Genomic DNA, 14,780 nt, shown 5'->3' on the forward strand with positions numbered 1-14,780 from the left:
GCAGACCCGGACTCCTTCCTGAAGTCAGCGCGCCTGCAGCGGCTGCCGTCGTCATCATCAGAGATGGGGAGCCAGGACGGGTCGCCTTTACGCGAGACCCGCAAAGACCCGTTCTCCGCAGCAGCCGCGGAGTGCTCCTGCCGCCAGGACGGGCTCACGGTCATAGTCACAGCCTGCCTCACCTTTGCCACGGGTGTCACTGTGGCGCTCATCATGCAGATCTATTTCGGGGACCCTCAGGTGAGAAATCGCTTGAGAAGACCGTGGGAATTGGGGACTGGCTGAGTGGTGGAAGTGGGCCGGGAATTGAAAAGGGGGAGGAAGGTCCCAAAGTGGGGGAGGGGTGGCTCGGGGCATGAGGGGGACAGAGCAAGGAAGGGACTGATCAGATAGGAGGCACTTGAGGTAAATGAGGGAAAAGAAGGTAAATAGCGGAGAATCAAGGGGGCAAGAGGACAGGGCTCCCACCAGCAGCCCCACCCCCACCCCCGTGGAGGTTCTGGGGTTAGTGGAGGTACCTAGGGAAGCAGGGGGCTCCTCCTGTCCCCAACTAGCCCCTTTCCTCTCCCAGATCTTGCACCAGGGTGCCGTGGTGACCGATGCTGCTCGTTGTACATCACTGGGCATCGAGGTGCTCAGTAAACAGGGATCTTCTGTGGATGCAGCTGTGGCCGCAGCCCTGTGTTTGGGAATTGTGGCTCCGCACAGTTCTGGCCTGGGCGGGTAAGGAGCTCCCCACTGTGGAGGTTGGGGTCCCCCAGGTCTAATTCCATGTCCTGGTCTGCAGACCTCATGTGGGGGTCTCCAAGTTTGAGCAGAGAGACAGAGGGGCCCCACCTCCTTGCATTTGCTCTTTCTGCACACACAGTTTCATCCCTTTCTTCTTACATAGTGTCAGAGGAGGTGTTTTCAAAAGCTTTTTCTGTTTAAAAAAAAATTTGGAAAATGATGTTGTAAATTGTAAGGTGAGGTGCACAGGTAGGGGTATACTGTCATTAATTAAGGCAGCGATACTTAAACTTTTGGGCTCACAAATCCCTGTGAGTCTGATGAAAGCTATGGACTCTCTATGCTCCAAAAAATACACCCCCCGCTAAGAATTCTTAAAACAGAGGACAAATTGGCCACCCAGGGGCCAAACCCAGAACACAGACAGGTTTGGTTTGCAGACTTAAATTTTTTAAAATGTATTTCCTATTGTTGAAAAGTTGAGAATGTCCAACATCTCTTGAACCTGAAGAGACCTGGTAACACAGTTCCATATGACTGCAATGATCTGGACCTGAGTAGAAGCCGCTTCCCATTCTGTGCCTTCTACTTTGCCACAGGGCTACCACTCCCCAATCTTTGTTAGTTACTTGGCTGCAGGCCGCCATCTCAGATGCTACCACCATCTCAAATGCAGACAAGTCACAGAAAAGGGACAAGCTGACAAAGTCCATGTCTTGGTTCCTGTAAGACCAGTCTTCCAGACCCTACCAAAGAAATTCCCCTTTTGTTTTTGCACAGTCTGTTCTTACATAATTCAGTCCTGGGAGAGGGAGTGGAGGCATACCAAGGAGGCAGGTGCAGGAAGCTGGCAGGGGTCCAGCTATGGTCTGGGGGGGGGGGGGGGGAAGGGGAGGAGAACATCCTGCTCTCCCAGTCTCTGCTTTTTTTTTTCTCTTTTTTAAAATCAGGGATTAAAGTCTCCAGTGACAGGCTGAAAGAGGTTCTTGAACTCTGGATCCCTGCCTTGATTTCGCTCCCCACCCTTGTGGTGCGGCTGAATCTCTGAATCCCTGTTGGGGAGGGGGCTCAAACACTTGTCTCCTGATGACAAACTAAGCCTACAGCCATCACCATTGGGAGTTGAAGGGTGGCAGGTTAACTGTTCAGAGGGGTAGCATCTTTTTGTCACCACCTGCCCCCTTCTGTGTGTTTTCCAGTGGGGGTGTGATGCTGGTACATGACATCCGACGCAATGAGAGCCACCTAATTGATTTCCGGGAGTCTGCACCAGGGGCCCTCAGGGAAGAGGCCCTGCAGAGATCCTGGGAAACCAAGGTGCGGACCCTGGTGAGAAGAAAGTATGGGGGGGGGGGCTTCCTTCACTGCTCTTCTTCTAACCCAAGCATTACTTTGCTGAGTATTTGCTATGGAGGTGAGGAAATGAGTTGAGCAGGATGCTCTTAGGTTATGAGGGAGACAGGCAACCCTCCAAATAAAATACTGAGCAAAAAATTCTGCATGGTGGGTATCAGGCAGTACAGCAACATCTTAACTTCTGTGGCAACCTTGCCTATCTGGCACATAGAAGGAAGAAAAAAGGCCACTGAGCAGCCTGAGACATCAAAGTTGCTGCACTATCACTCACACATCCCACTCTGAGCCTGTCGACTACAACTTTCCCAGCCCACAACATGTTGGAAGATTAGACAGGAACTGCTAGAGGAAAACCCACTGTCCACTGAGAGCAAAGGCAGAGATCAAATAACTTGGAAAAATAGATATTTAGCACAGAGGTAAAAGCCAAACACACACCTGAGTTATCACAGCTCATAGTAATGGTGGAATGCTAATGAAAAGGTAAATGGAAGGTCTCTTGCCCACTGTTTTAAAAAGCAGGAATAGGTATAAGCCAATGAAGACAGGTTACCATCTAAATTGGTTATGTCCTAGCTCTTAAAAGGATTTGCTTAATTTATAAGTCCCTCAATTATGATAAAGGAGGCCTTTCTGCATTTGCTGATAGGAAGTCGGGGAGATGGGAGGGAGGATGCCTGCTGGGACAGCCTGTCCCTCCTCTAGGATACTTGGCCTATGTCTCTCCCCTGTGCCAGCCCCCCCATCCCTGGCTTGGGGCTCTGCAGAGTTCAGCCCAGCCCCCCCCTTCCAGTGACCTGGTCTCCTCTCTCCCTCGCCTGCCCGCCTTGCCCAGCCTGGGCTCTTGGTGGGGGTTCCCGGAATGGTGAAGGGGCTACATGAAGCTCACCAGCTCTATGGCAGGTAAAGACCCTCCCCCTGGGGACCAGGGGCCCCTGCCTGCACTGCTCCTTTGGTGGCCTCCTACCTTCCTGGATTATTTCCTTCCAAACTCCCCCTCCTAATATCCCCTTCCCTTGCCAGGACTCTCCTTCCCAGGAACCCCCTCCTCCCAGACCCCTCCTCATCCCCCCAGGACCTCCTCCACCCCCTTCTCTCTGCCCCCCACTTCTCAGGCTGCCATGGTACCAAGTCCTGGCCTTCGCAGCAGCTGTGGCCCAAGATGGCTTCAACGTAACCCATGATCTAGGTCAGTGGGGCCTGGGGGGTCAGGGGAAAGGCATGCAGTTGATGGAGGGGGGAGATAGGACCTCTGAGATTTGGGGCCCAAACCAGAAAGCACCTCTCTTCCAGTTTGCTCCTCAGATCTCTCCCACCCTTATCAGGAGGCAGACTCAAATGAGAAGATCTAGAGAGGCCCATATATACCCTACCTCCCCCATAACAGGCTCCTTGGGGGTTGGAGCTTAGGGCCAGACACTCAGCCCTTACTCACCCCACCTATTATGCATCTCAGCCATCGGGTCTAGCCCTGGCAATCCCTGCCCAGCCTCTTGTCCCTGCCCATAGCACGTGCCCTGGCAGAACAGCTGCCGCCCGATGCATCTGAGCACTTCCATGAGACGTTCCTGCCATCGGGCCGCCCACCACTACCTGGCTCGCTGATGCAACGGCCTGACCTGGCCATGGTACTGGATTTACTTGGCACCTATGGCCCCGCTGCCTTCTATGCTGGTGGTAACCTCACGCTGGAGATGGTGGCCGAGGTGAGCACATGGAGAGCCCATCTGCCCCAAAGGCCCCTACTGTGGGGGCATCCTTTCCCCCCTTCCTTCCCTGGATTTCTCTCTACATATATTTACTTGAAATTCTAGAATAGGCAAAACTAATCTCTGGTGATAGGAATCAGAGATCAGTGGTTGTTGGAATGGGAGGGCTTGACTGGAATGCGGCAGGAAGAACCTTCTGGGATGATGGGAATGTTTTGTCTTGATTGAGAGAGGTAACTTTGGGCTTCCCAGGGCTGGTGCCAACCTGTACAGAAGCCTGTCCTGCCCCTCCCAGGCTCAGTGGAGAACCGGGATCAGCTTCAGCTTCCCTGAGCCCACAACCTCACTCTGCCCTTGGGTTTTCTAGGGATTGAGCAAAGGGCCTCCTTCATTGGAACTGGGGGGATTAACATAAGGGCTTACCAACTAACCCCAAAGAGTCTTAGTCTGAGGCAGTAATTGGTTTTAGAATTGTTGTCAATAGTTGAAAATTCCTGATGGAAAATTATGTTCAAGATAAGGATACACAGACCAACTCAGTGGTTCTTTCATCTGTGCAATAGGGAGATTATATCTATCTCTGCCATACAGTTATGGGAACTGAATAGGTCCATCACTCATTCTATATTACAAAGTGCCTGTTCTGAGCCAGGTCCTGTGCTGAGCACTGGAGATATGGATGTGGTGATAGAAGCCACCTCAGATGGACTTAACTGGAAAGTCCTGCGGAGTACTGGCTTTAGGTCAGCTGGACCCAGGGGCTCCATCCCCATTGTGAAGACTTGGTCTATCTTTCTTCCTGTCTCATGACTCTACTTTCCTCTGCTTGAATTCACTCTCGGTCAGATCCTTTCCACACCTGCTCCCATCAGCCATCCTTCCAGTAAGCCATCCTAAGGAAAGAGCATTTCTCATTCCAGTAATTCCAGCAAAAGCCTCAAGGTTATGTCTCATTGGCCTGTAATAGGTCTCATGACTATTCCCAAACCAATCACTGTGCCATGAAAACAAATGCTCTGATTAACCAGACCTGCACTGTGTATCCTCTCCTAGCGGTGGAGAAGGGGATGAAGGAGACTCTAACAAAGACCATCAGAGCTTCAAATTAAAAAACCCAAAATTGTCAAACAAAGGAACACACACCAGCCAAGCAATTCAATGTATAGTTCACTGAGGGTGGATTAGAAGTCAGAGGTTTCAAGTACTAAAAAAAGGAGGACATTCCTAGTGTTATGCTAATTTAGGGTTGGAAGATTAGCATGCTGGATAGTATGAAATGAGCCCATTGGTTTGTACAAGATTGGTTCACTGGTCAGTAATTGGTTATGTCATTCCTACCAGGGCCATCCATGGTTTTGTAGTGGCTTTAGTTATTTGTAGTGAAATGCAGAATTCAGTTTGATATCTCTCAAGCAAGTGCTGCTGTAAGTGAAAAATCTTCCTTTCTCATAGGCAGAGAGGGCAGTATGCACAAAGACATGGAGTCATGAGTTCAGGAACTGCAGGTCACCCAGAGCTCACTGGGGAATAGCAGGACATGAGGCGGAGATGTAGGCAGGGGCCAGATCACAAGGAGCCTTAAATACTGAACTAAGAAGGTCATTCATAGAATGTACCCAACACAATGTCTTGTACATAGTAGGTGCTCAATGTTAGTGCTTTTTCCTCTTCCTTTTTCCTGGGGTACCCAGGGCTGATGGGGTCCCTAAAGGTCATGATGGGAAATGCAGAAGGCACAAAAGTTATAAGCATCTGATCTGTCTGTGATCCAAACATATACCATAGGCCAAATGCACATGCTCACTGTGTGGTGTGTGGCTCAAAGTGGTGGTGGGGGCATTCTCTCCCTTCCAGGCTCAGCATGCAGGGGGTGTTATAACTGAGGAGGACTTCAGCAACTACAGTGCCCTCGTGGAGAAGCCTGTGTGTGGCGTGTACAGAGGTGACTTCTCCCCCAGCTCCCAGGGTCCCCACTCAGGAGAATCCTCCCAGTCCATGGCTGTATGCTTTTGGCCTAGAGACTCCTCCCCATTTAACAGGAGAGAAACTGAGTCAGTGAGCTGCCTGGGCAGCTAGCTAATGAAGCAAGCCAGAGTCAGCCTACCTTCTGAAGTAGTCTTGGAGTCAATTATCCCACGTATTTAGGATATGGGGAAGGAGGTTTGGTCAAAGGTTCAGGCCTAAAAATGGGGGTTCTAGCCATAGGTTTTCTTGATTTGGGCTCTCTGTTGTCTTGTCCCATCCCTGGTCCCACTCTCAATGCCCTATACATCATAAGAAGAACTCATAAGACTAAAGTCCATATAAGCTTCTGGTTATAACAAACTTTTCAAGACAGTCATAGACCTCCCTCTAATTGTGCCAAAAGGAAACTGAGTTCTTTTCCAGGGAAGGAAAAGAACTTAACCTGTCAAATTCAAAACCAATGACAAACCCATAAATTCAAGTTTATGACATAGATTAAGTCCATGTTTGTTGAACCCAAAGTGGTAGGTAGGTTCCTAGGTAATAAGTTGTCTTTCCTCTAAGAGGTCCAGATTACTTCAAGCCCCAGAAGAGACTGCCTCTGAGTTCAAGTTTCGGCCCAGGGAAGGAAAAGAACTTAACCTGTCAAATTCAAAACCAATGACAAACCCATAAATTCAAGTTTATGACATAGATTAAGTCCATGTTTGTTGAACCCAAAGTGGTAGGTAGGTTCCTAGGTAATAAGTTGTCTTTCCTCTAAGAGGTCCAGATTACTTCAAGCCCCAGAAGAGACTGCCTCTGAGTTCAAGTTTCCAGGCCTCAATCTCCAGCCCAATTCCTCTACCAGAGGCAGTGGCATATGGAACAGAGAAAGAGCATAGCTAGGGAGCCAGGAAGACCTGGGTTTGAGTACCAGCTATGCCATTCACCTTGAACAAGTCACTTCCCACTCTGAACCATGGTTCCCTCCTTAAAATGGAGATAATAGTGCCTACCTCTCAGAGTAGCCATGAGGATTTGATGAGATGATGTTGGAAGTTGCCCTGATCAGAATGGGCACTGAATATGTATTTGATTTTCCATTTCCCCCTCAAGCCTGTGTTCTCTTGGCAATGCCAGAACCTTGAGTACTCTGGGTTCCACTTGTATCCTGTAACCTTGGACCAGCTGCCTCTCTGTGCCTCAGTTCTCTCACCTATAAAATGGGAATAATAAAAGTACCCATTGTGAGGATTAAGTGAGTTAATTAGTTATGGTTTGTGTTATATCAGATATTATTATTCCTTTGGTGTCCAAACATCTAATAACTAGAGCCTTATGTAGGAAGAGGAGGTTGCTGCTCCCAAGAGGTTTCAGGGGTGGGACCATCAGGAGTCCTGAATAGTATCCTGCCCTATGGTGGGCCAGGAATCTGAACATCTGGACATCTGTCCCTGCTTTGCCAATGGTCTTCATTGAAACTCTGGGCAAATCACAGTCCTCTTCAGCCTTAGTTTCCTCATATGGAAGAGGAAATTGAAGACCGGTGTTCTGGATTGGGGTCCTGGCCCTGTCCTTGACTCGCCATGTGAACTTTCGTGTGTCCTTTTGCCTGTTACCGCTTTTCCCGTATCTGATGAGGGAGTTCAGTGCTGTGGTCTCAGTCTATGTGATGGTGGGATGTGGAGATGCCTTGACTGTCCCTGCCATCTGGTCATTTCCTGTCCTTTCAGGCCACCTGGTTCTCAGTCCCCCACCCCCGCACACAGGCCCTGCCCTCATCAGTGCTCTCAACATCCTCGAGGGCTTCAATCTCACCAGCCTGGTCTCCCGGGAACAGGCTCTTCACTGGGTGGCAGAGGTAAGGCCAACCCTTCCATTTGACCCTGTGTTGGGGGACACTGAGAGTCGGGGGATGGGGTACTTCCATGGGGCAGGACTAATTCCCCTCCAAGTTTTCTCACACACAAAAATTCTGGGTGTGGGTGCTGGGAGAAGTCTGGCAGCCTCTGCCATACCTCTGCTCTGTTTTCAGACCCTGAAGATTGCATTAGCCCTGGCCAGCAGACTGGGAGACCCCATCTATGATTCTACAATCATTGAGAGCATGGATGACATGCTAAGGTGGGTCTTGTGGCAGGACCCTGGGGACTGGACAGATGGTGGTGATGTGGGGAAAGGATCAGGTGCAAAGCAGCTGATAGAAAAATAGGCCTGAAGTCCCAAGTCAATTCCAGCTCAACCCTAACTCACAATGTGACACTGATGCTTCTCCTTGCACCTCAGTGTTCCCATCTGTACAATGAGTTGCTCTACTTCATATGGCTCTCATAATTTTTTGACCCTAGCAGGGCACATATATGGGCCCATCTGGTCTTCCTTTTGAGTGGAAAAAGCCTATTAACAATGAAAAGAGTCTCCAGGAAAATATTGGAGGTGGTGGAGAATTTGATTAAAATGTGTCTATATTAGCAGCATAACATAATAGTAAAACTGTGGGCTGTTGTCAGACTGACTCAGTTCAAATCCCAGATTCTCAGCCTATGCAGGCTTACCCTCTCTAAATCTGTTTCTCCAAGGGGGCCTGACAATAATGGTGCCAACCTCATGGTCAATTGTAAAGACCAAGCAAGATTATACATACAAAGCCCTGAGCATGTTGTCTGACACATAATAAATATTCAACAAATATCATCATTAGTATTAATTAGCAATAGGGATAAGAATGGTTACCATTTAACTGCTATAACTGACTTAAAGGCTAGCTAAGGGAAAATCAGAAACCAAAAATATAGTTAATGTAAATTTGTATTTTCATGATTTTATAAATTTGCTTTTAAGATCAATACATATTTAGCTCTAAAACACACACACATGCCTATAATAAATCCATTCATTAAATAAAATTTTAAAAATATATTTTTTTTATTGATTTCAGAGAGGGAGAGAGAGAGAGAAACATCAGTGATGAGAGAGAATCATTGATCGGCTGCCTCCTGCATGCCTCTTACTGGGGATCAAGCTCGAAACCTGGGCATGTGTCCTGACAAGGAATGGAACCATGACCTCCTGGTTCATAGGTCAACACTCAACCACTGAGACACTCTGGCCAGGCCATCTAATAAATATTTATTAAGAACTTACTATATGACAAGTCTTTCTGTGTCTTCAAAAAAAATTCTAATAGTTGCCCTAACTGGTTTGGCTCAGTGGATAAAGCGTCGGCCTGCGGACTGAAGGGTCCCAGGTTCAATTCCGGTCAGGGGCATGTACCTTGGTTGTGGGCACATCCCCGGGGGGCGGGGGGGGTGATGTGCAGGAGGCAGCTGATCGATGTTTCTCTCTCATCGATTTTTCTAACTCTATCCCTCTCCTTTCCTCTCTGTGGGGAATCAGTGAAATATATTTTTTTAAAAATTCTAATAGCAAGTAAAGGTTCTTGTATATAAACCTCCCCCCCACATCCCCCTCCTCACACACACACACACACACACACACACTAAATTCTTAGTGAAACTTAATTTTGAGATTACACACATCAGGTTAAGTGAATTCAGTTTGTGCATATCAAAACAAATATCTTCTGAGCATTCACTATACCCTAGGAGGTACTTTCATAGAAAGGATTAAATGAGTAAAGTCAAGTAACTAAAAGACTCTTGACTTAGGCACTGAATAAATTAAAAGTTGGCTCTAGAAGAGAATCTGAATAACACCTAAATAAATTCATTCAGTTCAACAACTATTTTCTGAATATTTCCTATATGCTAAGACTAAGTAATCTATTTTTTGGTATAGACCAATGGGGGAGGCAGATATTAATCAAATAATCACACAAACAGACATCACGAAGAGTGGTAGGTGGAATGTAATGAGAACTTGCTGTGTGTTCATCTCCTACCCCATGTCTTTTCAGCAAAGTAGAGGCTGCCTACCTCCGGGGCCACATCAATGACTCCCAGGCAGCCCCTGCCCCACTCCTGCCTGTTTACGAGCTGGATGGGGCTCCCACGGCTGCCCAGGTGCTGATCATGGGCCCTGATGACTTCATTGTGGCCATGGTCAGGTATGCAAGCTCAGACTCCACTTGGCACAAGAGATCACCTAGGTGGGGGCTGGGCAGGAGTGAGAGTGGGCTCAGGGGTTCACCTGGCCCCAATCTCGGCCCCCAGCTCCCTGAACCGGCCCTTTGGCAGTGGCCTCATCACCCCCTCGGGGATCCTACTCAACAGCCAGATGCTGGATTTCTCCTGGCCCAACAGGACTGCTAACCACTCTGCACCCAGCCTGGTAGGGTCTTGCTTCCCTCCTACCCTGGGGACTCCAAGGCTAGAGAGGGATAAAAATGTGTTACAGTATGGCTGCTCCTCCCTCCCTACTTCCTCTAGGAACTTCTATTGTAAAGAAAAGGAGCCCAGACAAGGTGTTTACTTCACTCCAGCCCAAGTCTGGGGCTTGGAGCCTGGTAGATCCAAAGAAACCTTGTCCCATTCTGTCAAGGTCTGATTGTGTGACCTGGGGAAAGTCTTGTCCCCTCTCTGGGCCTCAGTTTCTTCTCACCTGTACTGGTATAATGAGGATATTGGCCCCTGATTTTGTGCTTTAGGTACTTTTTAGTACTAATTGTCTATGGCTGTGTAATGCTGAGCTGATGGGGCTCAGCCCTATTGCTGGGCACCAAAGGAGAAAGGAAATAGGAATTATTGTGTAGTTGGAGGCCAGCACTCTTACACCCTGCAAGCTGGGGCCCCGGCAGGACAAAGGCAGAGATGACCAGGGTGGAGATTATTCTGTTCATCCCCATAGCCATCTTTCTTGGCTTGCCCCTCCCCGTCCCCTGCCATCCATAGTAGCCTCAAAACTTAGTGGGTTCACTATCCACCCCAGTTATCCAAGGACCCTGACCATTTCACATATAGCAAACTGTGGCCTGGGGAGAGACCGGTCTCCTACCTGTGGAAGATGTAAGAGAGGGAGAGAGGTTGGAAGAGTGGTGGAGTAGTCCTTATCCTATCTTACCCTACCTCTCATCTCCCTTGTGGCCTTGGTCCTCTGACAATAGGAGAACTCGGTACAGCCCGGGAAGCGGCCGCTGTCTTTCCTACTGCCCACTGTGGTCCGGCCGGCAGAGGGGCTCTGTGGAACCTACCTCGCCCTGGGGGCCAATGGAGCTGCCCGGGGCCTCAGCGGCCTAACCCAGGTGAGGTTTCCTCCATGTCAGGCCTTCTGTGGCCAGGAGCCAAGCTGTGGCCTGGGCTGCAGCCTTCATGTCTCTTGCTCGTTCTCATCCTTTACTCACAGCAAACAAGGGCTGGAACTGCTTTGTGGCAGGGCCCTTCTGGACACTAAGGAGATGGGCTGTGCTGACTTTCTTAGTGAAAATGTAGCTCTGAAGCTCCCTGTCTTCCCAGGTTGCAGGAGAAACTGGAGGGCCAGTGGAATTGAGAGGTGATAGGGCATCTGGACTGCCTGAATTCTGTCAATCTCAAGTTCCACCATGCTCTACTCAGCATCTAAATAGAGAAGCAGCCCTCTTTAGGATTTGCTTTTGAAAGGAAGGGTCTGCTACACTCCAAAATGCCTCACAACAATTCCACAAATGTCTTGAGCACCTGATATATGTGCCAGGCACATAATTTGGCAGGTGGTGAGTTAACTAACCTGAGCTTTGGAATCAGACGCCCCTGAGTCCAAGGCCAAGTACTGCCAATTTCCAATTGTGTGATGTTGAAGAATTCACTTAACCTCTCTGAACCTGTCTCCTCATCTGTAAAATAGAGATAAAAATAGCTAACATAATCAGAGTTTTTACTAAGTACTGGGCATGGTGGTAGGTGTGTCAACTCTCTTAACCTTCCCAACTTTGGAAGGAATCCTTATTTCTATTTCATTTATTAAAAAAAAAAAACGGAGGCCCAGAGAGGTTAAAAAATTAGGTCCAGTTTAGTAAGAATGGGCAGACAGTTGGTTCCAGAGCCTACTCACACTCCAAACCAATAAGCTAAAAGTACCCACATTGTGACTTAGACTAACCCCAGCCATTAACTCTGTCCTGGCCAAGGACAAGGGAGGTCAGCCCTGGGCTTGGAGACTGGGTGCTAGCAGTGCCTCTTCCCTGGCTTTCTCTAAACTCTGGAGTGAATCACTTTTCTCTGTGAAATGGGGACCTTCATCAAAGGTCTGCCTGTCTTCTGGGACTGTTGAGAAGCTCAAATGACACCCCTGGTGCAAGGAATCTAAAGACTAAAGAGTCTGGACCAGGAGGAAGGACCATAGAGTCCTAACCCTCCATCTCTGGGGTAGCCCTGACTTCTGCCCTTTGGCTGTCTGCAGGTTCTGCTGAATGTCCTGTCCTTGAACCGGAACCTGAGTGACAGCCTGGCCCATGGCCGCCTACACCCGGACCTGCAGTCCAACCTCCTGCAGGTGGACAGTGAGTGTCCCCATTGAGTAGGCACAGGGCCTGGTGGGGAAAGAGGCTCCTCCCAAGTGTGTCCCTGCCTCAACCAGCACCAACTCCCTGCCATTGAAAGTCTGTTTTCTTCCAACTAATTCCTAACAGTACAAGATCTGGGGGATTAGAACCATCCTGCCATTTCCTGGCTGTGTGGCCTTGGGAAATTTATGTCTCCACTCTGAGCCTCAGCGTTCTCATTTATAAAATAAGAAGCAGTTGTTCATTCTGCAAACCAGTAATTCAGCAGTTTGTATTGAGTATCAACTGTGTGCCAGGCATTATCTTAGATGCCAGGGATACTGCATTTACAGGGTAGGTGGATTGTAGGGAGGAGAATTTAAGTTGGGAAAATACAAGAAGCACCCTGAATAATGGCCCAGCAAGAGATGAAGACCTGAAATTATGCAAGAGGATGAGGACTTACTTATTTATCCAGTAAAGACTTGACTTAACATTTTCTATGTCCTCACCCAGTTCTAGGCTCTGGGGATCAATAGTGAACAAGACAACATCCCTGCCTTTAAAAAGCTTATAATATAGTGGAAGGAGACACAGTAAATAAATAAACAAATACAGGTAGCATTAAGTACTTTGAAAGAAAACAAAGCAAGGTAAAAATAACATGGGCTGATATTTTAGATAGTGATGAGAGAAGTTCTTGAAGATTGGAATGAAGTAAGGGAGGCAGTTTTATGACTCTAGGAAGAAACAATCCAAGCAGAGAGAAAGCAAGTGCAAAGTCCCTGAGATAGGAGCATGTTTGACTTCCATGATGGACAGCAAGGAGGTTAGAGCAGAGTTAAGGAAGAGAGTGGAAGGAAGTGAAGAGAGGAGTTTAGAGAGGTAGTGAGGACCCAGTTGATGGTGGGTCTTAGAGGCCTTGGTAAGGACTTTAGATTTTATTCTAAGAGTCATCAAAGCTGTTAGAGCGGTCCAGCTGGTGTGGCTCAGTGGTTGAGTGTGAGGTCCTGGTTCAATTCCCGGCCAGGGCACATGCCAGGGTTGCGGGCTCAATCCCCAGTAGGGGCATCTAGGGGGGTCTGATTAATGATTCTCTCATCATTGATAGAGGGTTTTGAGTGGGGGAAAGTGATATGGTTTAGTGGTTTAAAAGGACTCTTTGACTGCTGTGTGAATAGGCTATAAGGAAGGCAGGACTGAAAGCAGAAACACCAGTTAGTGGGCTATGCAGTAATCCTAGCAAGCAATGATGGCAGCTTGGCCTATGCGGGTGGAGATAAGACCCCAAAACCCCTTTTCCAATATTAAGAATGACTGTATATTATGGGTCACTTATTGTACGCAAGGTTCTGAACTCAATGCTTTCTGTGTATTATATCCTTTAATCCCTGCAACAACTTTATATAGTAGGTTCTTGTATAATCCCTATTTTATGCACAAAGAGACTGAGGCTCAGAGAGGTCAAGCAATTTGACCAAGGTCATACACCTCCTCAGTGGAGCACCCAGGACCAGGACTCAGGTCTGACCATAGGACTCCTGAGCTAGTGCTCTGAAAACTCTGAATGTGTGTATGTTGTGGGATGGTTTTCAGGTGAGTTCACAGAGGAAGAGATTGAGTTCCTGGAAGCGAGGGGTCACCACGTGGAGAAGGTAGATGTCTTATCCTGGGTCCATGGCAGCCGGAGAACCAACAACTTCATCATCGGTGTGAAGGACCCTCGGAGCCCAGATGCAGCTGGAGCCACCATCCTGTAGAGCAGCAGGGTGGGGTGGGGGTCTCTGCTCCCCCCCCTTTGCATGTTCCTAGAGTCCTTCCTTCTCCCAGGTTTGGTCTTAGGAGGACCCCAGGGATGCCCCAGATCAGGGGCGAGAGGGGATGCTTATCAAACTCTTCCCCAGAGTAACTGGAAAATTCTCCATCCAGAGGCCTGTGGTGGTGGTGGTGGTGGTGAGTGTCAGTGTTCATATCAGGCAGACAGGACCTTGAGGAGTCAGATTATCTGTCTCCTTTCCCTCAGCCATGCTGGCCTTGAGCTTAGGGATGTGCTTGCAAACCCTTCTCAAGGGTCCTCACAACCCCAAAATCTCCAGTCTGGCCTTACCTGGGCCTTGTCTTCCAGTTCCTTCTCTTGTCCTCAGCCTCATTTCTTAAATGACTAGGATTTTTTTCTAATGGACCATCCTGGGAGGTTCCTCTCTTCCTCCCACCAGGTTGAGGCAGGCACATTGTATCTGGGGTCCAGGGTATGGAATCCCTAGGGGTGGGGGTGGGGACCAGCTCAGGGGCTTCCATTTGCAAAGGGGAATTAAAGAAAGAATATTGCTTAACCATGGCTCTGGCTTGATTTATGTTTGGCTGTGTTGGGAGTTGAGTGAGAGACCTCAGTTCACCTTGTCCTAGTAGCCTTGACTCCAGGGCAAACTAGAGTCAATTTTATGGGGGTCATAATATCTGCAATCTATCTAAGGCTTGTATTATAAAAATTATAAAGTAATTAATAACTATAATTATAGATGGCATCTATTGAACGCTTTGTGTGTGCCAGGCCCTATGCTAATTTTATTTAGTCTTCTTTACAAATCTCATGAAGTAGGTACTATGCCCATTTTACAGATGGG

At 48.3% G+C, this 14,780-nt stretch overlaps 1 protein-coding gene across 1 annotated transcript; it reads left to right on the forward strand.

The window, feature by feature from the left end:
* GGT7 (gamma-glutamyltransferase 7) lies at positions 1–14,489 on the forward strand (the record flags this gene model as incomplete). Its single annotated transcript, XM_005879854.2, has 14 exons — positions 1–240; positions 572–723; positions 1,929–2,046; positions 2,921–2,988; positions 3,201–3,274; positions 3,595–3,791; positions 5,649–5,736; positions 7,475–7,602; positions 7,777–7,865; positions 9,658–9,807; positions 9,914–10,031; positions 10,804–10,941; positions 12,075–12,174; positions 13,753–14,489. Coding segments are annotated over 14 exons (1,824 nt in total), but the record flags the coding sequence as incomplete, so codon positions are not given.
* Positions 14,490–14,780: the final 291 nt, after the last annotated feature.

The sequence above is a fragment of the Myotis brandtii genome, unplaced genomic scaffold, assembly GCF_000412655.1.
Source record: "Myotis brandtii unplaced genomic scaffold, ASM41265v1 scaffold61, whole genome shotgun sequence".
Lineage (NCBI taxonomy): Eukaryota > Metazoa > Chordata > Mammalia > Chiroptera > Vespertilionidae > Myotis > Myotis brandtii.